Source organism: Pantherophis guttatus, chromosome 1 (genome assembly GCF_059756535.1).
Source record: "Pantherophis guttatus breed Tessera chromosome 1, ASM5975653v1, whole genome shotgun sequence".
Classification (NCBI taxonomy): domain Eukaryota; kingdom Metazoa; phylum Chordata; class Lepidosauria; order Squamata; family Colubridae; genus Pantherophis; species Pantherophis guttatus.
The window spans coordinates 345,381,883-345,404,677 of record NC_142063.1 but is presented as its reverse complement, the minus strand read 5'-3'; the positions used below and the strand labels follow the sequence as shown (position 1 = coordinate 345,404,677).

At 45.7% G+C, this 22,795-nt stretch overlaps 1 protein-coding gene across 2 annotated transcripts in view; it reads left to right on the top strand.

Moving 5' to 3' along the window:
- Nucleotides 1-22,795, top strand: part of AKAP10 (A-kinase anchoring protein 10) — a 66,344-nt gene that overhangs the window by 27,072 nt on the left and 16,477 nt on the right. For both annotated transcript variants that reach the window (XM_060685629.2, XM_087883467.1), the window contains exons 2-8: nt 1,364-1,411; nt 4,345-4,377; nt 6,631-6,810; nt 12,036-12,584; nt 15,169-15,267; nt 15,655-15,739; nt 19,883-20,006. In XM_060685629.2, coding sequence (XP_060541612.2) covers nt 1,364-1,411; nt 4,345-4,377; nt 6,631-6,810; nt 12,036-12,584; nt 15,169-15,267; nt 15,655-15,739; nt 19,883-20,006 — 1,118 coding nt within the window. The remainder of the gene's footprint in view (nt 1-1,363; nt 1,412-4,344; nt 4,378-6,630; nt 6,811-12,035; nt 12,585-15,168; nt 15,268-15,654; nt 15,740-19,882; nt 20,007-22,795) is intronic.

Here is a 22,795-nt window from a genome sequence, read left to right as displayed (position 1 = left end):
AAGCAAGCTGAATGGGGAATTCTGGGAGCTGAAGTCCACCCATCTTAAAGCATGCTGGCTGGGGAATTCTGGGAGTGGAAGTCCACCCATTGTAAGATACGCTGGATGGGGGATTCTGGGAGTTGAAGTCCACCCATCTTAAAGCCTGCTGGATGGGGAATTCTGGGAGTGGAAGTCCACCCATCTTAAAGCAAGCTGAATGAGGAATTCTGGGAGCTGAAGTCCACCCATCTTAAAGCCTGCTGGATGGGGAATTCTGGGAGTGGAAGTCCACCCATCTTAAAGCAAGCTGAATGGGGAATTCTGGGAGCTGAAGTCCACCCATCTTAAAGCATTGCTGTCTGGGGAATTCTGGGAGTGGAAGTCCACCCATTGTAAGATACGCTGGATGGGGGATTCTGGGAGTTGAAGTTCACCCATCTTAAAGCATGCTGGCTGGGGAATTCTGGGAGTGGAAGTCCACCCCTCTTAAAGCATGCTGGCTGGGGAATTCTGGGAGTTGGAGTCCTCCCCTCTTAAAGCATGCTGGCTGGGGGATTCTGGGAGTGGAAGTCCACCCATTGTAAGATACGCTGGATGGGGGATTCTGGGAGTTGAAGTTCACCCATCTTAAAGCATGCTGGCTGGGGAATTCTGGGAGTGGAAGTCCACCCCTCTTAAAGCATGCTGGCTGGGGAATTCTGGGAGTTGGAGTCCTCCCCTCTTAAAGCATGCTGGCTGGGGGATTCTGGGAGTGGAAGTCCACCCATTGTAAGATACGCTGGATGGGGGATTCTGGGAGTTGAAGTTCACCCATCTTAAAGCATGCTGGCTGGGGAATTCTGGGAGTGGAAGTCCACCCCTCTTAAAGCATGCTGGCTGGGGAATTCTGGGAGTTGGAGTCCTCCCCTCTTAAAGCATGCTGGCTGGGGGATTCTGGGAGTGGAAGTCCACCCATTGTAAGATACGCTGGATGGGGGATTCTGGGAGTTGAAGTTCACCCATCTTAAAGCATGCCGGCTGGGGAATTCTGGGAGTTGAAGTCCACCCATCTGAAAGCGACCAAGTCTGAAAAGCGCAATCTAGTTTAACAATCTTATTTGTACTGCTGTGTCCTTTGCCGACCTAGCCCTGAAGTCCTCTTGTATCACTGTTTTTTTTTTTTTTTACTTACAACAGTCTGTCAGTTTAATGTTTTCCTTTTTTGATTTGACCTGTGGATTCTATTTCTGCATGGAATGCATTTCGCCCTCTTTGTGGAGGAGGGCCTGTGTGATGCCGTACGTCTTTTGCTGCTGCTGGGGAGACGTCTTCCCAGGTATTTGCAACGGCAGTCCCAAATTTTTCCTCCATCCCTAAAACCAGCCTCTCTGTGTCTTTGCAGTGAGAGGCAGAGAGCACCAGAAGCCAGCAGAAGCCAGGGCAACGAAAGGTAAGTTCCTCCTTTTCCGTGGTTTAGTTCTGTGTGGTTGCCATATACCGTATTTTTTGGAGTATAAGACACACTTTTTTGTCTCCCAAAAGGGGGTGAAAATGTCTGTGCATCTTATGGACCCAGTATTGCCGAAGCTCTGCCCACCCACCGGCCATTTTTTGGCCTCCGCACACCCTATTTTCTGGCCTTTTCTCGTCCTTTTTCAGGCCTTTTTTTGACCCATTTTTGGGTTTTTTTTTCAGCCCGTTTTTGAGGCTTTTTTCAGCCTGTTTTTGAGGCTTTTCTCAGCCCATTTTTGAGGTTTTTCTCAGCCTGTTTTTGAGGCTTTTTTCAGCCCGTTTTTGAGGCTTTTTTCAGCCCGTTTTTGAGGCTTTTTTCAGCCCATTTCTGAGGCTTTTTTCAGCCCATTTTTGAGGTTTTTTCAGCCCATTTTTGAGGCTTTTTTCTGCCTGTTTTTGAGGCTTTTTTCTGCCTGTTTTTGAGGCTTTTTTCTGCCTGTTTTTGAGGCTTTTTTCAGCCCGTTTCTGAGGCTTTTTTCAGCCTGTTTTTGAGGTTTTTCTCAGCCCGTTTCTGAGGCTTTTTTCAGCCTGTTTTTGAGGCTTTTTTCAGCCCGTTTCTGAGGCTTTTCTCAGCCCGTTTTTGAGGCTTTTCTCAGCCCATTTTTGAGGCTTTTCTCAGCCCATTTTTGAGGCTTTTCTCAGCCCATTTTTGAGGCTTTTTTCAGCCCGTTTTTGAGGCTTTTTTCGGACCAAAAAACCTCAAAAACAGGCCAAAAAAAAGCCCCAAAAATGGGCAGAAAAAAAGGCCAAAAATGGGGCACGTGGAGGCCAAAAACTTTTTTTGTTGTTATTTTCCTCTTCTAAATTTAGGTGCGTCTTATAGTCCGAAAAATATGGTAATGCAAATGCTCTTAAATGCTTTGGGTGGCCACCTTTTTTTCAATCTGCATGATTCCCACTCTGTATCTCTCCACTTTTTAAGTACAGTTGGTCCTCGACTTATGACCACAATTGAGCTTGGAATTTTACTAGTAACTCATTATGGCCGTAAGTCAAGTCACCAGGTGACTTGACTTATAACCGTTGACTCGATTTTATAACTGTTTTTTTGTGACGGCGAGTCACTGTGGCTACTAAGCCAGTCACAAGATCGCAAGTCCAAATCCAGTGTATTCAGTGAGTATTTTTTGCCCTGGGGCAATCTGATATAAATGCAATCTGTTGTAAATCCAATTGCAACGTGTTGTAAATGCAAACCGGTTGCCAAACACCCGAAATGCAAATCATGTGACCATAGGGGTGGTGTAGCAGTTGAAACTTAATTAAGAATTAAGTAGAATGAAACTTGTAGTCAGTTTGATCTGGCACCAGCCTAGAAAGTGGGAGACAGTGAGTTCTAGTTCCAACTGAGGCATGAATGCCTGTTGGGTGACTTTGTGCCAATCACCAGGAGACGGTGAGTTCTAGTCCTGTCTTAGGCATGAAAGCCAGCTGGGAGGGACTGGGAGCCAATCACCAGGAGACTGAGAGTTCTAGTCCCGCCTTAGGCATGAAAGCCAGCTGGGAGGGACTGGGAGCCAATCACCATGAGACTGTGAGTTCTAGTCCCGCCTTAGGCATGAAAGCCAGCTGGGGGACTGGGAGCCAATCACCAGGAGACTGTGAGTTCTAGTCCTGCCTTAGGCATGAAAGCCAGCTGGGGGACTTTGGGCCAATCACCAGGAGACGGTGAGTTCTAGTCCAGCCTTAGGCATGAAAGCCAGCTGGGGGACTGGGAGCCAATCACCAGGAGACGGTGAGTTCTAGTCCCGCCTTAGGCATGAAAGTCAGCTGGGGGACTGTGAGTTCTAGTCCCGCCTTAGGCATGAAGTCAGCTGGGAGACGGTGAGTTCTAGCATGAAAGCCAGCTGGGAGGGACTGGGAGCCAATCACCAGGAGACGGTGAGTTCTAGTCCCGCCTTAGGCATGAAAGCCAGCTGGGGGACTTTGGGCCAGTCCTTGTCTCTCAGCTCGATCCACCTCACTGGGTTGTTGTGGGAGAAAAAAGAGGAAGAAGGTGTGTTAGATATGTTCACCGCCTTGAGTTATTTGCAAGTTAAAGGCAGGATACAAATAAATAAAATAAACTTTAAAGACAGGTGGTGTGTAACTTAGCCATCGTAATTTTAAAAGATCGCTAAGCAAACAGTCGCGAGTCGAGGACTAGCTGTACTGAGCATGCCCTTTTAGTGTCGTCAGCCTGTGAGCATATTCGGTTGGCACGAGAGATGGCAAAAAGGCCTTCACGCTATTAGAGATGGAGAACCATGGCCCTTTTAAGATTTGGGGACTTCAACTCCCAGAATTCCTGAGTCAGCCATGCTGGCTCAGGAATTCTGGGAGTTGAAGTCCCCAAGTCCTAAAAAGGCCATGGTTCCCCATATTGGCTCAGGAATTCTGGGAGTTGAAGTCCCCAAGTCCTAAAAAGGCCATTGTTCCCCATGTTGGCTCAGGAATTCTGGGAATTGAAGTCCACATGTCATAAAAGGACCCTCGTTACCCATGTTGGCTCAGGAATTCTGGGAGTTGAAGTCCACAAGTTATAAAGGGGCCTGTGATCCCCACTCCTGATCAATATTATTATGTTCTTACTGCCCAAGGACATATTCAACTCTGCTGTTCCTTCTGCCTCAAGCCGACTGTCTTGGCAATAATCCCGCTGATGATCTGGAATTTAATTTTCAAGCCATTATCTTTTTTTTTTACCCTGACATTCAGATTCTGCGCTGAGGGTCTCATAAACTGTCCAATTTTAACCTGGATTTGACCTTGAATATGCTGACTCAACTCTACAAGGGCTTGTAAAGTTATGCGGGGTGGGCACTGTATCATATTTCTGTCACATTTCACACCCTCAGCAAGAAATTAACTGCTTTCCTTTCATATTTGCAGAGTCTGGACTGGCTCAGATGCCCGGCAATTTTGGTAAGAGGCTCCATTCTATGAAAACCTGAATTTCCCAGGAATTAGGGATTCAGTCTGAACTCCCCTCGATTTCTGCAAAATGTCCATCATCTTTTACCATTAGGAGATTCTGCTCAAATGACCTTCCCGAATCTCCGTTACGGGCAGTCCTCAACTTACAACCATAATAATAAGCAGCGCTGTTGTTAAGTGAGTCGCATCCGAGATGCTGCAACTGTCATAAATATGAGTCACTTTGAATTTACACAGAACTCACTGTGGTAATCACCCAAATTTTGATCACGTGAGCATAGGGGTGCTGCAATGGTCATAAGTGCAGGGACCGGTCAGAAGTCACTTTCTCAGTTCTGTGGTAACAATAAGTGGTTGTAAATTGGGGGCTAGCTCTACTCCGAGCCTCTTTCTTTCAGACACAGGTAGTCCTCGATTTACGACCACAATGGCGCCCCAAATTTCTGTTTAATAAGTGAGACATTTTACTAAGTGACTTCTGCCCCATTTTACGACCTTTCTTGCCTCAGTCATTAAGTGAATCATTGTAGTTAAGTTTAGTCACATGGTCATAAACTGAATCTGGCTTCCCCATGGACTTTGCTTCTCAGAAGGTCGCAGAACGGGATTATGTGACTCCAGGGACATTGCGTCTGTCATAAATCGGAGTCAGTGGCCAATCGCCTGAATTTTGACCATGTGACCATGGGGAGGCTACAATGGTCATAAATGTGAAACATGGTCATAAGTCACTTTTTTCAATCCCATTGTAACTTCAAACAGTCACTAAATGAACTGTTGTAAGTCAGGGACTCAATGTACTGTCATAGTGCAGCAAAATATTTTAATAGTTCCTCTCCAGCCCGAAGAAAACTAATTTTTTCCTCTTCCAGGTTACAAAGAAAAGCTAAATAACTGTTTTTTTGGCTGTTTTGGGGCTGTTTTCCGGGCCGTTTTCGGGCACTTTTTCGAGCTGAAAACAGCCTGAAAACAGCCTGTTTTTCAGGCCATTTTCAAGCTGCTTTGGGGGCATTTTTCAGGCCGTTTTCAGGCCAGTTTTTGGGCTGTTTTCAGGCCGAAAAATGCCCTGAAAATTGCATAGAAAACGGCCAGAAAACAACCCAAAAAACAATGTGAAAACAACCTGAAAATGGCCCGGAAACATCCCGGAAAAACGGCCTGTTTTTTGGCCGTTTAGGGACCTTTTTCGGGCCATTTTCCGGCACTCCGGTGCCCGCGAAGACCAGCTGGTGACAGTGCGTGCCCAAAGAGACAGTCTGCGTGCCACCTCTGGGACACGTGCCATAGGTTCGCCATCACGGACTTAAACCAAGGTTTCTAAACCTTGAGAATTTTCTGAGGTGTGGACTTCAACTCCCAGAATTCCCCAGCCAGCCGTGCTGGCTGGGGAATTCTGGGAGTTGAAGTCCATACCTCTGAAAGTTGCCACGGTTGAGAAAAACACTGACTTAATCAATCCCGTTATCCTGAATGCAACAGCAGGAAGTGGAAAGAAATGAAATTACATCATTTCTGGACTGTTTATAATTCTGTTTATAATTCATAGATTCAGAAGGGCTGGGCTACTCGTCAGCATGATTAATTTTAATGTATGGAATGTGCTTCTGAATTTTTGATAGGAACTTCCTATAGAGATCCAATCCCTTGAGCGCCATTTGCAGCTTTCCCTGCTGATTTATTTAGAAAGTCGGGAATTTCCACCAGTGGTGCTTTATGGCCCGTATCACTTAGTGACAGAATGTTTGGTCCGAATTGTGAACATTACATCAAGAACATAACAACAGTTCATTCAGTGACTGTTTGAAGTTAGAAAGGCACCGCAAAAGGGGACTTATGACCGTTTTCCCCCCACTTATGACCGTTGCAGCACCCCCACTTATGACCGTTGCAGCACCCCCATGGTCACGTGATTTAAATTCAGAGGCGTGACAACTGACTCACACTTATGACCATCGCAGTGTGAACTCTCCTTTTGCGACCTTCTTACAAGCAAAGTCAAAAGGGGAAACCAGAATCACTGAACGACTGGGTTACCAACTTAACGGCAAGAAAGGTCGTAAAACAGGGTAAAAATTCACTTAACAACTATCTTGCTCCGTAACAGAAATTTTCGGCTCAATTGTGGTTGTAAATCGAGGACAACCTGTATATACGGCACGGATAGGATGTCTGGCCACCCCTGCAAAACTAACCCAGGTTTTAGCTCTCAAAAGCAGCATCACCTTGTGGTTCCCTTTCCAGCGGCTGCACCAGGATATTCTCCGCAGAGAGGTACCAGGAACCATGCCTTGCTCGAGGCCGCCGGACCAAGCCACGTGGCGATCAACGCCATCTCGGCCAACATGGAATCCTGCAGCAGTCGCACAGCCGCCCTTAAGAAGCAGCCCAGCCACATGGAAGCTGCACACTTCGGAGACCTGGGTGAGCCCGGTTCCTTTTGATAAGATAACCTTTATTGTCATTTTTTTTTCCCTGTGGACACACTGGCGCACATTAAAAATGAAATTCTGTGGCCTCCTCTCAGAAGGGTACACATACATAATGCACAGATATACTGTCTACCATGTTTTCCCCAAAATAAGACATCCCCTGATAATAAGCCCAATCGGGCTTTTGAGCGCATGGCAATAAGGCCAAGCGCTTATTTCAGGGTTCAAAAAAATATAAGACAGGGTCTTATTTTCAGGGAAACACGGTAGATATATAAGTACTATACTTAAAACAGGCGCGTCAAACTCGATTTCATTGAGGGCCACATCAGGGTTGTGTTTGACCTTGGGGGACCGGGGTGAGTGTGGCCAGCTCGACCTCACGCATCTCGGGGACGTCTTTGGTGGCTCGAGCGCTCTGCCAGCAAAAACGGGCTCTTGTTCTGCCCCAGCTACGGACCCCAAAGAACGCAGCACACACACAGTCTGTACAAACCTTAGTTTACTAAATTAAATCAGTATTTTTCAAACAAAGGCTGTTAATTAACTTTCTTAACAGCCTACAAGAATGCAAAGAATAAATAATCGTAATCTTACTATGGTTGGCAGAAAGCCCAAAAGCAATTTGCAGAGAATCCAGACGCGAAGGAGAATGAACTAAAGTTGTTCCCTACAAATTGCTTCAGTCGTCGTCCTTCCTTAAATAGGCTGGGGGAGTGGCCAATTGGCCCCAAGCCTTACTTTCGAGGAGACCTCCTCCTGAGGAGCCACTCCTGCCTTTTGGCAGCTCTGCGCTCCTGTGCATTGAGAAGAGACTCCTCCTCTTCTTCCTCTTCACTTATGGGAGCTTCTGGAGGTTCTGAAGGCCCTGGCTGAATCCCCATCTCTGGCACCACATCTTCTCCAGCCTCCTCATTGTCCGACTCGAGTGCCAGCTGCACAGGCTGCTGGCGCAGCACCACACCAGCCTCCTCGCTGTCGGAATCAGCTACTAGCTGCACAGGCCGCTGACGGGCCACAACAGCTCCTGAGCTCCATTTCCGGCTGCGACGGCCTCCTACAACCCTCTGCCAGCAAAAACAGAGCTTAGGGGGGCCGTGCGTGGCTCCGTTTTCACTGGCAGAAGCACCACAGGCTGTTCCTCCGCTATTTCCAGGGCAGCCCCTCGGGCCTGATCTAAGCACCCCGCGGGCCGAATCTGACCCCCGGGACTTGAGTTGTGACACCCCTGACTTAAAACCTAAACATATAAATATTAATTGTTAGCCATCTTGAATGCATATTGGAAAGAGGAAGCTTGAGAGTTCACAAGGTTGATGCTACATGGAGCAAAACTCTGGCTGAATCTGGATGTTCTGCTTCGGATACCAGGAAACTTCCTCCCAGAAGGTAACAAGGAAAACAGGTCGTGTAGCATCCCGGACAATCCTGCCGATTTTGCTCAAGCATCTCTTAATGTGCCATGTCCTGGTTAGAAGGGAGTGAACCGCCAATAATCTTTTTTACTGTCCTCACCACTCTGCACTGCCTTCCTGTCCGAAGCAGGAATGCTTCCAAACCAGACTATAATGCAATATGACAGGATGCTCTTGATTGTCCCTCTTGAGAAAGTGGTTGTCAGACTTCGATGCTATCTCAAAATAAATGAATTTCCAAACTGCCAATCTTTAAGGAAATCTTCTCTTTATTCGAGCACAGCAACCGGATCATGACTTGATGTGGACAAGACTGACCTTTTGCCCCCCAATCCCTCCCTTTCCGATCCCCAATTACCTGCTTCTCATTGGCTATCTTCCAAGTCACTCTCCTGACTTCTTGTCTCGTCATTTCACAGGAATGTCCCCCCTCCCTTCATTTCCACAACGACCCATCTTCAAAGGGATTTAGCAGGCAATAGTTCAGGGCTTATCTCTCTCCTCTCTATGCCAGCGGTGAGACGCTGACAGTGGTGAGGACACGGGGAGGAAGATGTTCTTTTCTCATGCGACACACAAAATGAAGGCGCTGCTGTGCCCGCTTCACCAATATCTCACTGTTGGCAATTTCTAGCTGGGTCCAAAGACCTTGTGAGCATGTTTAGAGACCTAAAATACCTTTGATAGGTAGCTGCAAGGAAGTGATGGATTGATTGATTGATTGATTCAGTTTAGTCAAGTGATTGAAGCACTAGACTAGAAACCAGGAGGCAGTGAGTTCTAGTCTCCCTCGAGATATGCTAGCCGGCTGGGTGACTTTGGGCCAATCATCTGGAGAATGAGACTTCCAGTCCCAGGTTCTGCATGAAAGTCATCTGGGTGACTTTGGACCAATCACTAGGAGACAGAGAGTTCTAGTCCCGTTTTAGGCATAAAAGCTGCCTGGGTGAATCATTAGGAGATTGTGATGTCTAGTCCCACTTTGAAAGCCAGCTGGGTAACCATGAACCAGTCCCCAGGAGAAGTTCTAGTCCCAGCTCAGGCATGAAAGCCAGACTTTTCCTCAATCATTTGAGCAAACATTTTACAACCTTTATAACTTACAACTATAGTAGGAAGCCTCCGCAACCTGAGGAGTACCTGTGTGTAAATTAGTTAAATCAGATTGTTCCCAAGAAAGACACCCTCCATGGCCTCCCATTAAATCAATTCAAGGCAGATATGAGAAGTGCCGGGGCAGCCTCCTCGCCAGCAGCCTCGCTGACCTCCTCCTTTGAGCTTGCCTCCGCTCCGCTCTCTGTGCCTCTCGAATCAGTTGGGGGAGGCAGCTGTTCCTCATCAGTGGGGATCTGCTGCCTCTCAACACCACTGCCTGACTGCAGCCAATCCTCTCCCCTGTTTGTGAAGGAAGGCAGCTCCCTGCCCAGTCGACCACCGACCCCAATGCGGGAGGGGCCTGGGAGAGCATCGTCCTAAGCCCCTGGACTCTCCAGACATTCCAGGGGAGATGCACTGCCCATGTTGGACAGTCCTGGTTCCAGCTCCTTTTCCGAACTGATGGGGCCATGATAGAGATATTTTATAGGGTGCCTCTCTCCAAACACGAAGAACGTCTCTGTTGTGGCCTGTCGGCTGCTGTCCCTTCCAACAACTAACTCAGAGGAGGAGGCATGGGAGTCAGGATCAGCATCAAGGAAACCTGAGAGCTCCGAGGGGGAAGAGGGAATGGATCTGTCAGAGAGAGACAGAGGCGGAGTCTGGACCGTCCGTCAGCCCTCAGTTGGAGAGTCAACAGCCCCCAGGTCTGGAGGTGGCTGATGAGGAAGAGGAGGAATAGCTGGGTCCAGTGCCTGACACGCAGATGCACAGAAGGCAGAGGAGAGGAGAGCAGTGGAAATCTATGAGCCGGTCCTCGGGACGGAAGAGCCCACCGCTGCTAGCGAAGCCCCACCCTTGCTCTGAGGATAAAAGGCAGGAGGCGGAGATGAATAGATGGGGCAGACAACTATTTGTCTCCCTTGCCGGACGGACTTGTTAGCCTGCGGTGAGAGAGAAACTTTTTGCCGGGGCTGCTGGCGCTCCTTATAAAGGTGTTGGTTACCACCTTTAAAGCGCTCCATGGCATAGGACCTAGTTACCTTCGAGACCGCCTGCTGCCACCGATGACCTCCCATCGACCCGTGCGCTCCCACAGAGAGGGCCTCCTCGGGGTGCCATCAGCCAAACAATGTAGGCTGGTGACCCCCAGGGGGAGGGCCTTCTCTGTGGGGGCTCCCACCCTCTGGAATCAGTTGCCCCCGGAGATAAGGAGAATCCAAGACCTCGGTGCCTTCCACCACGCCCTTAAAACTTTCTTATTTCAGCAAGCCGGGCTGGCTTAACAAATTCTTTTAATTTTTTTTTTTTTATTGAAAAAGTTTTACAAATACATTTTCTCCCCAGTTTCCCCCCCTCCTAGCCCTCCCTAACCCCCCCTAACCCCCCCATCCCTCCCCTCCCCTCAGGACTTCCACAAAATATAATCCAAATCAAAATCACAATTTTTATAAAACTTGAACCCCTCCACCCCCTGTATATTATTCAAAACTTCACAAAATTCAATTATTCTATCCCTGTATAATACATTCAATTAAAAGCTATCTGATATTTCCTAGTTTGATATTTGTTCTGCACATAATCTATCCACTTTTTCCACTCCCATACATAAGTCTCTTGTGTCCGATCTTTTAAATATGCTGAAATCTTCGCCATCTCTGCAAAACTGGCCATCTTCAAAGTCCATTCTTCAATAGTGGGCATAGCTTCATTTTTCCAATTTTTTTTTTTTTTAATTTGATTTATATGCTGCCCTTCTCCGGAGACTCAGGGCGGCTTACAATGCGTTAAGCAATAGCCTTCATACTTTTGTATATTCATACAAAGTCAGCTTATTGCCCCCACAAACTGGGTCCTCATTTCACCTACCTTAGAAAGGATGGAAGGCTGAGTCAACCTTGAGCCTGGTAAGATTCGAACCTGCAGTAATTGCAGGCAGCTGTGTTAATAACAGGGTGCTTTAGACCACTGTGCTACCAAGGCCCTATATTGACCTATCAATAATCTCGCTGCTGTTACCATATACAATATCAACTTTATTTCACCCAATGTAAAACCCTTGACTATACCCAATAAAAACAGTTGTGGAGAAAACGGAATGTTTTGAAGAAATTCTTTTAATAATTTTAATTAGTTTTGTCTTTTTAAATTTGGGGCCAAATGAGATATTTAAAAGAGATATTTCTTTTAATTGTTTTTAATGTTTGTATTATATGTTTTTATCTGGCTGTACACTGCCCTGAGTCCTCAGGGAGAAGGGCGGTATATAAATTTGAAATAAAATAAAATAAATAAAATAAAAATAAATAAAGGAATCTTTTTTTTTTTTTTAATTTGATTTATATGCCGCCCTTCTCCGGAGACTCAGGGCGGCTTACAATGCATTAAGCAATAGCCTTCATCCTTTTGTATATTTTATACAAAGTCAGCTTATTGCCCCCACAAACTGGGTCCTCATTTCACCGACCTTAGAAAGGATGGAAGGCTGAGTCAACCTTGAGCCTTGGAGAGATTCGAACCAGCAGAAACTGCGGGCAGCTGTGTTAATAACAGGGTGCACTAAACCACTGTACTATCAAGGCTCTTACAATCTTTTGAGTTCACTTCAGAGGGTTGGTTGCGTTTGGAGAGCTGGGTCACAACAGTCTCTCCCCAGCATGCCCCTCCTCACTTTCTCTCTCTCTCTCTCTCCCTCTGCTTCCTCTAGGCCGCTCCTGCCTGGATTACCAAGCTCAAGAAACCAAGTCGAGCCTCTCCAAGACGTTGGCACAAGTCCTGCGCGACCCCGTGGCCCTCCCGTACTTCACCCAGTATATGGAGCTCCACCGCATGGAACACTTGGTCCGATTCTGGCTGGAAGCCGAGACTTTCCGCTCCACCACCTGGTCCCGCATCAGAGCACACAGCTTAAACACGGTGAAGCACAGTTCCCTGGCCGAGCCGGTGTCCCCTTGCCTGAAGCAGCAGCATCAGGACCCACCTGGGTTTCCCCCCTTCGGCGAATCGCTCAACGGAGGACTGGACGACCGGTGTCCCTCCGAACCCTCTTTGGCATGTTTCAACCGGTCAACTTTGACTCTTCGGAACCATTTGCTGCTTGGCCAAGGCGGTGATAAACCCCATTTGGGGTTGACTCCGTCAGAAGACGAGGACTGTCCTGTTCCGGGTGACCCTCAAGATGCTTCCGTGGTCTCAGCGTCCAATAGAAATAGCCCTTCCTTTGCACTAAAGGACTTGTCAGGAAAACTCATGAAAAGTAAGCCCCGTCCACGGTCTCTCCGAGTACAGGTTGTCCTCAACTTACAACAGTTCACTTAGTGATCACACAAAGCTGTGACGGTGGTAAAATAAGTCATCCCGTGGCCCGGTCTGGTTCACCACTTGCTTACTCTCTTGTAATCCCTTTCTCTCCAGTTTCCACACACTCTGATGGGAACAAAAAGTGACAACGGCACTGGAAAAAGTGACTTATGAACGTTTGTCAGACTAACGACCCTTGTAGCATCTCCATAATCACTTGATTTACATTTGGAGCTTGATAGTTGATTCACATTTATGACGTTGGCACTGTCCCACGATCATTTGATCACCTTTTATGACTTTCTGTCAAGCAATGGGAAAGCCATTGCCTGTAACAACCACAGGGATTCACTTAACAGCTGCGGCAAGAAAAGTCATAAAATGGGGGCGGAATTCACTTAACAAAATTATCACTTAGCAACGTAAATATTGGGCTCGATTGTGGTCGTAAGTTGAGGACTTACCTGTAGTTTCCAGGGTCATCCTCATTTAAGGGCCTACAGGTTGCCCTCAACGACCACAATTGAGCCCAACATATCTGTCACTAAGCGAAATGTTTGTTAAGTGAGTTTGCCTCATTTTACAACCGTTCTTGCCGCAGTTGTTAAGGGGATCGCGGCCGTTGTTAAATTAGTCACACGGTGGTTAAGTGAATCTGGCTTCCCCATTGACTTTGCTCGTCAGAAGGTCACAAGAGGGGAAGATGTGATCCCGGGACACTGCAACGGTCATAAATGTGAGTCAGTTGCCAAGCATCTGGATTTTGATCACGTGACTTTTTTCAGGGCCATTGTAACTTGAAACTGTCACTAAATGAATTGTTGTAAGTCGAGGACTGCCTCAACTCGGGATACAAGATGACCAGTATAGTCCTATAAACATGGTTTCAGTCCTTCAGGAGGAAAAGTTAGATTAAAGTGTTATTTGTCAACCTTTGGTATTTAAGATGGATGGACTTCAACTCCCAGAATCCCCCAGCATAGCAGAATTCTGGGAGTTGAAGTCCACCCATCTTAAAGTGCCCAAGGTTGAGAAACTTTTGAGTTAAAACATAAGATTTGCTGGCTTTAAATTGCAACCTCTTCTTGCCGACTGACCTGAGTTTACATTAAACCCACAATCCCTGGTTTGTTTGGAACAGAGCTTCAAAATCCAGGATTGCAAACCGGAGAAGGAAGAAATTTCGGCTTCAAAGAGACATTTGTGCTATGCATGTAATCCTAAATCTCAATTTAGTCACCAGAGTACAACTGAGATAATTCTTCATTAATCCCTTCTTCCGGTTCATCCTATTCATTGTTCACAATTTTTTTTTGTTGTTGTTAATTTGCTAAACGTAACAGGGTGTCTCTTCAGGAGAGGCTACCTTGGTTTGCAAAGCTCAGCTAAAAAGTTTATAAGAAAAGGAAGATTTGTAGCATGAAGGGTAGTTCCTGTTTTGAAAACCAGTACAGAAAGTCCTCAATTTACGCCCACAATTGAGCCCAAAATTTCTGTTGCTAAGCGAGACAGTTGAGTGAGTTTTGCCCCCTTTTATGACCTTTTTGCCACCGTTGTTAAGTCAATCTCTTCAGTTTGGTTCAGTTAGTAACACGGTTTTGTTAAGCGAATCTGGCTTCCCCCATTGACTTTGCTTGTCAGGAGTTCGCAAAAGGAGTTCACACACTGCAGCCGTCATAAATACGAATCAGTTGCCAAATGTCTGAATTTTACTGCCATCGTAACTTTCAACAGTCACTCGATGAACTGTCGTAAGTCGAGGGCTACCTGTATACATTGTCCCGTGTCTGACCTATTGGGTTTTTTGTTCCCATCAGAGAGTGTAGAAATTGGAGAGAAAGGGATTACAAGAGAGTAAGCAAGTGGTGAACAGACCGGAGCATGTGATAACTTATTTTACCATCATCACAGCTTTGTGGGTTCAATTTTGGACGCAATTGCGGGCTCAATTTACAGTTGTAAGTCAAAGACTATCTGTATACATTGTCCCGTAAATGACCTATTGGTTTTTATTCCCATCGGAGAGTGTAGAAATTGGAGAGGAAGGGATTACAAGAGAGTGAACAAGTGGTGAACAGACCGGACCATGTGATAACTTATTTTACCACCATCACGGGTTTGTGGGTTCAATTATGGGGTGCTCAATTTACAGTTGTAAGTCAAGGACTACCTGTAACCGTTCAAGAGGGGAGGAAGACCCATTTCTGAAAGGCTCCGGGTTTCAAAAGCGACGAGTCACTAATTTCTGGGGCAAAGGAGATTTCCTTTTCACCAACAAAAGGTCCCAGTTCAGTTTTCCTCTTAAGTGGAATTGTGCAATTCTTCCTTCCTTCTCAAAAAAAACCACAATTAACCTCCCATTACTCAACTTGCGGAAGTTTTTGCAAACTGGTGAACCGTTCCCACCCCACCCCCCCGTTCCCAACTCACTGCGACCTCAGACGAACTCCTTTCCGTAGCAAGACTGAGTCCAATACCACTGTCCCTTTTTTTTCTTCTCTCTCTCTCTCTCTCTCTCTCTCTCTCTCTTCCCCTCCCAGGTATTGAACGGGATGCCGTGACCATTTTTACCAAATATATCTCTCCCGATGCTGCTAAACCAATACCCATTACAGAGCTGATGAGAAATGACATTGTGGGTAAGACGTCGCGCTCCCAAACCGTCTCGGCAGGAAAACAAAGCTTTGGGGAGATGGGGCTGGAAGGGAGACACATCATGCGCCACCACCATCCCCGGGTTTCAAAGCCTGCTCTGCAGAGGTGGTATTCAAGCGGTAGAGGAAAATCCTGGCGCTATGCCATCCTATTTGGGCACAGTTTGAAGCCGCATGCATGCGTGGAAGGCCGAGCGCATGCTCGGAGGTGAGGGCGCGCTCACATTTGCGAACCGGTAGAGAAAGTAAGTGACTACCACCTCTGCTGCTCTGCCTCTGCTGGCACGAGAGACAGCCGCAGGCCTCCTCCTGTCTTTTCTTTTGCCGTCGACTCTGACGCTAAACGGAAATATCTTTCGGTTGGGTTTTCAGCCAAAATCTGCGGGGAAGATGGACAGGTGGACCCCAACTGCTTCGTCATGGCACAGTCGGTGGTGTTTAACGCCATGGAACAAGAGTAAGTCGGCTCTGTTGTTTCAACCAGATTAAACCTTGTGTGCTCTCTTTCCTAGATTTTATATATATATAAAATATATATAAATATATATATATATATATATATAATATATATATATATATATATATATTCCAAGAATATATATATATAAGTAAAAAAAAGAAGCAGACATACTGCGAACTCCGGAACTTCAGATTTTAACATTTTAAAATCTTAAGTTCCGGAGTTCGCAGAATGTCTGCTTCTTTTTTTACTAATATACCTGGAACTCGTATTTTTAGAATAGTTTGTAATATCTATATATCTATATCTATCTATATCTATATCTATCTATCTATCTATTATTGTTTTGTATCACATATTCCATTTCTATGTCGAACAGTGTGTTTTCTAGGTGTCCAAGATGTTAACATATAAACATCATCATAATCATAATCAGATACAGTACATATTTTATTTATTTAATTTAATTTTTATTTATTTTTATTAAATTTCTATACCGCCCTTCTCCTGAAGGACTCAGGGCGGTGAACAGCCACAAGATAAAACACATAAATACAAAAATTGAAAATAAAATAAAAACAAATTAAATAATTTGGCTGAACAAATTTAAAATACCCCATAATTTAAAAACAAATTAAAATTTACATTTAAAAAGGGGAGAAGATTTAGGCCAGGCCACCTTGATGAAATAAAAAAGTCTTAAGCGCGCGGCGGAAGGTGCGCAGATCCGGGATCCTCCGTATCTCCGGGGGGAGCTCGTTCCAGATAGTAGGTGCCCCCACAGAGAAAGCTCTCCCCCAGGGGTCGCCAGTCAACATTGTTTGGCCGACGGCACCCGGAGGAGCCCCTCTCTATGGGAACGTACTGGCCGGTGGGAGGCTATTGGTGGTAGCAGGCGGTCCCGTAGATAACCAGGTCCTGAGCCATGGAGCGCTTTAAAGGTAGTAACCAAAACCTTGAAGCGCACTCGGAAGACCACACTCGGAGGGCATATAAACATATATGCGATAATATCAATCGTTACTGAAAAGTATACTATCTTCCATTATAGTACCGATTATATAACCATCAAAATATTTACTCATCAGTTTTTCTTCTCATGAAATCCATATGTCACAGAAATCCACTCCTCTAACCTCAATATATGTCAATTAACCACTTGTAGAATAGTTCGCATGTTTTAAAATATTCCGAGTCTTCTTTTCCTTTGATTTTTAGAGTTAACCTCTCCATTGCTGCACATTCCAGAAGTTTTTTGATTATAATATCATCTGAAGGGGTTTCTAGATTTTTCCAGTATTGTGCTTTTTTTCCCCCCACGCGCCCCATTTTGGCTCCCAGGTAAGCGCAGGGAGGCCTACTAGGTCCAAAATGGGGCACTGGGGGGGCACCCCCCCCCACAGCCTGTTTTTGCTCCCAGGAGGCTGCAGGGAGGCCTACTAGGCCCAAAACGGGGCACGGAGGGGCAGTAATCCCCCTCCCCATTTTTTGGCCCGTTTTTGCTCCCGGGGGGGGTGCAGGAGGCTGAGTACTGCCTGTCACACCCCCTGGCCACACCCACCATGTCCTCACCCACCATGGCCACACCCACCATGTCCTCACCCACCATGGCCACACCCACCCAGCCGGTCATTAGGGCAGAGAACCGGTGGTTAAATTATTTGAATCCCACCACTGGATCCAACCTAAAATTAAAGAGAAATTTCCTGACAGCGAGAATGATTGATCAGTGCAACAGCTTTCCTCCAGAACACTGGAAGTTTCCAAGAAGAGACTGGAAAGCCATTTGTCTGGAATAAGGTTTCCTGCTTCAGCACGGGGTTGGACTAGAAGACCTCCAGGGACCCTTCCAGCACTTTTGTATCTTTAAGATACTGTCTGACTAATGGAGATTCTCAGTCATCCAGATCCTAAGAGCCTTGGTGGCGCAGCAGACTAAAGTGCTGTTAAAGTAGCTCTTAGCTGCCAGCTGCCTGCAATTACTGCGAGTTCAAATTTCACCAGGCTCAAGGTTGACTCAGCCTTCCATCCTTCCGAGGGAGGTAAAATGAGGACCCGGATTGTAGGGGCAATAAACTGACTTTGTATAAAAAAAAGAACACCGCTGGGGGGGGGGGGGGCGAAAGCCCTACTAAGCAGGTATATACAAAAGTATGAAGGCTATTGCTTAAAAGCATTGTAAGCCGCCCTGAGTCTCCGGAGAAGGGCGGCATATAAATCGAACTAATAAATTAAATAAATAAATAAATAAATAAATAAATAAATAAATAAATAAATAAATAAATAAATATGGCCTTGGTAGTACAGTGGTCTAAAGCACCCTGTTATTAACACAGCTGCCTGCAATTACTGCAGGTTCGAATCTTACCAGGCTAAAGGTTGACTCAGCCTTCCATCCTTTCTAAGGTAGGTAAATTGAGGACCCAGTTTGTGGGGGCAATAAGCTGACTTTGTATAAATATACAAAAGTATGAAGGCTATTGCTTAACGCATTGTAAGCCGCCCTGAATCTCCGGAGAAGGGCGGCATATAAATCAAATTTAACATAAATAAATAAATAATCGAACCAATAAATAATAAACAAACAAACAAACAAACAAATAATTGTTTCAAAGGTGTTTTTTCCCCCCCAAGAGGCAACTTGGCTTCCTTGTTTTTTCTTTGAAGACATTTCGCTTTTCATCCAAGAAGCTTTTTCAGAGTCTCCCGATGCCTCCGTGCGGGCTGTTTTTGGCCGGCAGAGTGCTGCAGGTGGCTGAGCAGGCCTTAAACGGGCATGCGGCCCGTTTTGGCTGGCAGAGGCACTGCAGGCTGGGTCCTTTGATATTTCTAGGTCGGCCCTGTGGGCTGGATTTAAGCACCCCGTGGATCAGATTCGGCCCGTGGGCCTTGAGTTTGATACTCCTGCTGTAGAGTTTCATGTTTGAACAGGAGGTTGGCCTAGAACGGTGATGGCGAATAGTGCCAAAAAGGCTGCGCAGAAACATTGCACACATACATGCTTGTCAGGGCCGCGCTCCAGAAAAGCCAAACTTCTGGGTCCTAACATGCATGCACGCCCAATGATCAGCTGGCTGGCGTGCATGCACAGGCCAGTTTTCGGCACTGCTGCGCATGTGTGAAGGAGTCACACTCCGGAAAAGCCGAACTTCCAGGTTCTCGTGTAAATGCGCACCCAACAATCAGCGCACTAGTTTTTGGCGCTGCCATGCGCAAAGGACAGCTGATCAGCGCCTGAAACCCAGAAGACAAACAGGCAGGGTGGATTTGATTTAAATCGAGTTGATTTAAATCACAATTTAAATCACTAGTAAAAAGGCTTGATTTAAATCAACTCGATTTAAATCATAATTTTTAAAGAGCAACTGTCATCTCTGCTACTCCTTTGACCCACTGTTGACTGACCGATAGTCCCAGTGTTGCAGAATATACAGCCTCCTGCTACGTAACTAAGCTGTCAGACGTCGATGCTATCTCAAAATAAAATGAATTTCCAAACTGTCAATCTTTAAGGAAATCTTTTCTTTAATTGAGCACAGCCACCGGATCATGACTCCGCGCGGACAAGACTGACCTTTTGCCCCCCCAATCCCTCCCTTTCCGATCCCCAAATCTCTGCTTCTCATTGGCTATCTTCCAAGTCATTCTTCAGACTTCTTGTCATTTCCCAGGAATGTCTCCCCCCCTCTTCATTTCCACGACAACCCGGCTTCAAAGGGATTTAGCAGGCAGAAGTTCAGAGCTTATCTCTCTCTCTCTCTCTCTCTCTGCTCTCTATGCCAGCGTCGAAACGCTGACATAAGCTCCATTTCATGCTGAATAAACTAAATTATTTATGTATCTTAAATAGAAAACTATCTTACGATAGATTTTTACCCCAAAAGTTTTTTATTAAAATAAATTCGATAAAAATCAAAAACATCTGATTTTTTTTGGATTTTTTAAAAAAAATCATTGATTTTTATCCACCCTGCAGGTGGCCGCACATGCCGGGCGACATGGCTTCACGTGCCACTGGTCCGCCATCACGGGCCTAGAAGATCTCCAAGGTCCCTCCCATCATTCTGTCATTCTTGGAAAGGAGGCGCTGACTTCCTAACTTCTGATAGAGGAAATGACCCTCTTTTTCTTCTCTTGCAGGCACTTTAGCGAATTCCTGCGAAGCCATCACTTCTGCAAATACCAGATCGAGGTGCTGACCAGCGGGACCGTCTACCTGGCCGATATCCTCTTCTGTGAATCGGCCCTTTTCTACTTCTCAGAGGTGAGACGAGGCATTGCTTTCCTTCTCCTTGGATCGTCTCGCGCTTGGCAAAACCCCGGGAGGTTTTGATTTGATTTATTTTTAGTGTGCACGCCATCCACCTCGCTCTCGAAGTGACTCTGGGAGGCTTGATTCAGCACCGCCGTTCGTGACAATCCGGGTTTGTGGCATTGGTCTTCCTAATGGCCCAGTAAGAAAGGCGGCTCTCATCCCTACATTATGGGAAGGGATTAGACCTCGATTGTGGGTGCCTAAAAGCTCAGGGTTAGTTGCGAAAGCAAACTTCACAACTTTACACACACTCCGGAAATGGGGTGTTTTTTTTTTGTTCATTCGCTCTCCAAGATACAGTAGACCAGGGGTGTCTAATCTTGGCAACTTTAAACCCTGTGGACTTCAACTCCCAGAATGGCTGGGGAATTCTGGGAGTTGAAATCCATAGGCCTTGAAATTGACAAATTGGATATCCAAATTGGGAATTGAAATCCATAGGCCTTGAAATTGACAAATCGGATATCCAAATTGGGAGTTGAAGTCCATAGGCCTTGAAATTGACAAATCGGATATCCAAATTGGGAGTTGAAATCCATAGGCCTTGAAATTGACATATTGGATATCCAAATTGGGAATTGAAATCCATAAGCCTTGAAATTGACAAATCGGATATCCAAATTGAGAATTGAAATCCATAGGCCTTGAAATTGACAAATCGGATATCCAAATTGGGAGTTGAAATCCATAGGCCTTGAAATTGACAAATTGGATATCCAAATTGGGAGTCCATAGGCCTTGAAATTGACAAATTGGATATAATAGGAAGACCTATAAAGTTCATAGGCCTTGAAATTGACAAATCGGATATCCAAATTGGGAGTTGAAATCCATAGGCCTTGAAATTGACAAATTGGAAATTGACAAATTGGATAGGTCTTGAAATTGACAAATTGGACAATTGGATATTGTAGCCCTTGACTTACAACAGTTCATTTAGTGACTGTTGTAAGTCAAGTTACAATGGCCCTGAAACCAAGTGACTTACAGTATGGCCATTTTTCACCCTTATGACCGTTGCAGCGTCCTCGCAGTCACGTGGTCCAAATTCAGAAGCCTGTCAACCGACTCATATTTATGACGGTTGCAGCATCCCAAGCGTGTGTGTGAATCCCGTTTGACAAGCCAAATCAACGGGAGGCCGGATTCACTTAACAACCGGGTGACTAACTTAACGGTAGCGATTCACTTAACAACCGCGGCGAGAAAGGTCGTAAAATGGGGCAGGAGTCACTTAACAAACACGTCCCGCTCAGCAACAGAAACTTCTGGGGCTCAATTGTGGTCATAAGTCAAGGACTGCCTGTATTTGACTGTTCTCTATGCACGAGGGCTTTGCAAGAACACTTGTTCTTGGCTCACTGCTGAACCTGCTATGCCCGGCTGGGGGGTGCGAAAAAACCATCCTAAATTTAACAAAAGCAGAATTGGATTTTCGCAGCTGTGAAAGAAGTCTGGCGAATTGTCAAATTGTATTTATAGCAAAAAAAAAAAAAACCCTACCCGTTGGCAAAAATTGTGCACTTCTCTTCCCCCCAAAGATATTATTTCCTGCATAAGGTGTTGGTTTGTGTTGGTTGTGAAACCTGTCCCTTTATTACACGGTCTGTGGCGTTTTCGTTGGCGTGTCCTTTTTCTCTGACGTGTTAACAGAGAGCGTCATTTGATTGGCGAATCTTTTATTCAGGAGCTTAATGTAAAACATTCTCAAGGATTATTTATTTTATTTATTTATTTATTTTATTTCTATACCGCCCTTCTCCCGAAGGACTCAGGGCGATGTACAGCCTAATTAAAAACACAAAGACAGACAGAGTTTAAAAATAATTAAAATTATTAAATAATAGGGTTTTTTTTTTTTTTAAGATAAGGGTAATGCTTCGTGAAGACTTTTTTCCTTCCCTTCCCCTGCCTCTTTCCTTTCTTTTCCTTCCTTATTTTCCCCTTTCCTTTTTTCCTTTTCCTTTGACTGTTCATCTCCCTTTCTTCCCTTGTTCCTTTTCTTCCCTCTTTCCTTTTCTCTTTCTTTTTACCTACCTACCCATCCACTCATCCATTTTTTCCCTTTCCCTTCTCTCCTTCTTTCTTTTTCTCTCCTTCTCTTTTCCTTCTTCCTTTTCCTTTCCTCTTTCTCCTTCCTTCCTTCTCCATTCCTCTTTCCTTGTTTCCTTTCCTTCCTTCTGCTCCTTCCTTCCCTCTGACTTCCCCATTTCCTTGTTTGTCCTTTCCTTTCCTTTCCTTTCCTTTCCTTTCCTTTCCTTTCCTTTCCCTTCCCTCCTTTCCTTCCCTTCCTTTCCCTTCCCTCCTTTCCTTTCCTTTCCTTTCCTTTCCTTTCCTTTCCTTTCCTTTCCTTTCCCTTCCCTTCCCTTCCCTTCCCTTCCCTTCCTTTCCCTTCCCTCCTTTCCTTTCCTTTCCTTTCCTTTCCCTTCCCTCCTTTCCTTCCCTTCCCTTCCTTTCCCTTCCCTCCTTTCCTTTCCTTTCCTTTCCTTTCCTTTCCTTTCCTTTCCTTTCCTTCCCTCCTTTCCTTTCCTTTCCCTTCCCTCCTTTCCTTTCCTTTCCTTTCCTTTCCTTTCCTTCCCTTCCCTTCCCTTCCCTTCCTTTCCCTTCCCTCCTTTCCTTTCCTTTCCTTTCCTTTCCTTTCCTTTCCTTTCCTTTCCTTTCCTTTCCTTTCCTTTCCTTCCCTTCCCTTCCCTTCCCTTCCCTTCCCTTCCCTTCCCTTCCCTTTCCTTTCCTTTCCT